Source organism: Pangasianodon hypophthalmus, chromosome 11 (genome assembly GCF_027358585.1).
Source record: "Pangasianodon hypophthalmus isolate fPanHyp1 chromosome 11, fPanHyp1.pri, whole genome shotgun sequence".
In the NCBI taxonomy this organism is placed as follows: domain Eukaryota; kingdom Metazoa; phylum Chordata; class Actinopteri; order Siluriformes; family Pangasiidae; genus Pangasianodon; species Pangasianodon hypophthalmus.
In genome coordinates, this window is record NC_069720.1 from 1115535 (window position 1) to 1118034 (window position 2500).

At 42.7% G+C, this 2500-nt stretch overlaps 1 protein-coding gene across 4 annotated transcripts in view; it reads left to right on the forward strand.

The window, feature by feature from the left end:
* Window positions 1-2500, forward strand: part of herc1 (HECT and RLD domain containing E3 ubiquitin protein ligase family member 1) — a 63396-nt gene that overhangs the window by 33841 nt on the left and 27055 nt on the right. For 3 of the 4 annotated variants that reach the window (XM_053237935.1, XM_053237938.1, XM_053237937.1), the window contains exons 44-45: window positions 1-47; window positions 1670-1938. The exon at window positions 1-47 is cut by the window's left edge and continues 177 nt beyond it. In XM_053237935.1, the coding sequence (XP_053093910.1) occupies window positions 1-47; window positions 1670-1938 (316 nt within the window). The remainder of the gene's footprint in view (window positions 48-1669; window positions 1939-2500) is intronic. The other variant, XM_053237936.1, reaches the window with a different exon arrangement.

Genomic DNA, 2500 nt, shown 5'->3' on the forward strand with positions numbered 1-2500 from the left:
ACATCCTGGGAATGTGGATTCCGGAGGTACTGGACTGGCCAACATGGGTGTGTGTGACCGCGGCCTGGGGCTGCAGCTACTTTCCTACTCACTCTTAACTCTGTTAACCAAGGACACACACACACACACACACACACACACACACACACACACAAAAGGTGTTCATTCATTTTCTATAACAGCAGCTTTGACAGTAGTTATAGTTCATATAGCGATAGTTCACCCAAAAATTAAAATTGTCATCAGTTATTCCCCCTCATGTCGTTCCGAACCCGTAAGACTTTCGTTCATCTTCGGAACACAAATGAAGATATTTTTAATGAAACCTGGGAGATTTCTGTCCCTCCATTGACAGTCCATGGAACCAAAACTTTCAAACTCCAAAAAGTCCATAAAGGAATCGTAAAAGTGATCCTCATGTTTTATGAAGCGGTATGAATGCTTTGTGTGCGCAAAAAACTAACATGAAGTCTTTATTCACAAAATATCCTCACTTCCGCATAGATCTCCGACGCGTGTTCACGAGAGAACCACGACGCCTGCGTGTTGACGTTGTGTTGACGCGAGAGCGGACGTTCTCGCGATATAACCGGACCCGGAAGCGCTGCGCTGTTTAAAGCAGAGAACGTTTCTCAAGGTTCTGGCATCCGGGAAATGCAAAATCAACTCAGAATGTGATGAACGAAGCTTGTATACAGCGTCCCTCTCCCTCTGCTGTAAACAGTGCAGCTCATGCGTCGTGGTTCTCTCGTGAAAGTGCGTCTGAGATCTATGCGGAACTGAAGATATTTTGTGAATAAAGAGTTCATGCTAGTTTTTTGCACACACAAAGCATTCATAACGCTTCATAACGCTTCATAAAATTGGGATTAAATCACTGTTTAGTCATGTGGATGAATGAAAGTCTTCTGGGTTTGGAACGACATGAGGAGGAGTAACTGATGACAGAATAAAAATTTTTCGGTGAACTATCGCTTTAAGTTTTTGTTAGATGTTTATGTAACATCCATGGAAGGAGTCTCCAGTGTCAGCGTTTGTAAGACTCAGAGGTAAAGCTGTAACTTTGAGTCTTTTGACATCTTCAGGACCGAGGAGTTTACGCTTCTTTGCGGTTTTTCGGTAACATGACAAGCTTAATTAACTTTGAGAGAGAATAAAGAGAGGCTGGTGAGGGAATGACTGTTTATAGCTGCTATAACGTAAGTGAGAACAGGAACTAACTTGTTTTGCTGGCGTTCCACAACTTTAAACGTAACTATAAACAGATAAAAAAAAGTATGTCATTCTGTAATAAATAAAAAATTGCAATTTGGCAAATTGCTGTGGTATAAGAGGAATAAAACACTTGGGGAAGTGCTGTTATTGGAAAATAATCAACTTTAGGGTGGTAACAGTAACTCTGCTTTATCACACCACCCCATCAGTATTTTATTCACACACACACACACACACACACACCCCTCTGTTCACAAGCGCTAACACTTCAGCAGACTGTTGCATGCAGTGATGGTTGTTTTATTTCATAACACTTTGAGTATTTTATTAAAGAAAAGCTCTTCTTGTTGTCACTAACACGCTAACACCGCTGGGTGCCATGGCAACAAACCACAACAGCGACGCTTCCTGCGATTCGGGACATCTTATCGTTTTCGTGTGTGTTTGTGTGTAGCACGTGTGTGAGTCAGAGGAGCGTGAGGAGGTGGTGGTGTGTGAGCTCTGCGACGTGAACGTGTCCGGCTTCAACCAGCACATGAAGAAGAGTCATCCAGGATGCGGGCGGAGCGCCAATCGGCAGGGTTACCGTAGCAACGGGTCCTACGTGGACGGCTGGTTCGGGGGCGAGTGCGGGAGCGGGAACCCGTATTACCTGCTGTGCGGCAGCTGCAGGGAAAAGTACCTCGGCATGAAGAGCAAGCACAAAGGAGTGGTGCCGGAGAGGTCAGTATTACAGGGACGTGTGGGCGGAGCTAGAAACAAGGGCAGATCACTGATTGGTCGAACATAATGACAGTCCAAGTAACGTCCTGGTAACATCCTAGTAATGTCTGGGGCTAGATGGCTCTTTAGAGTGTATCTTCAGTAGCAGTTCTCTCTAAATTTCCATGTACCAAAAGTATTGGCACCCTCCATCATCTTCATTTAGATCAATTGTCTTTATTCCTGTGTCGTGTCCAGTAGTGCGAGAAGAAATACGGCTGGGCGATATGACGACATGATATCGATATCGTGATATAATAACATCATGATACACTTAATATTGTTTTTGTAAATTCCTGTTATATCTTCCTCACTGTAAAAAAGTAACTTGACTGGACATTAAAAACTATTTTTGTATCAGTTGTTTAATTTCCATCCTTTTTTTTTTTTTTTTTCCATAAAAGACTTTCATTTTTATAATTGCCGGACAACAATCTCTGAACCTACAGTGATGCATATTGTGTATCGTAAAATATTGTGATATGATATTTTATACCGTATCGCTGACCCTTATGAGGAAGAC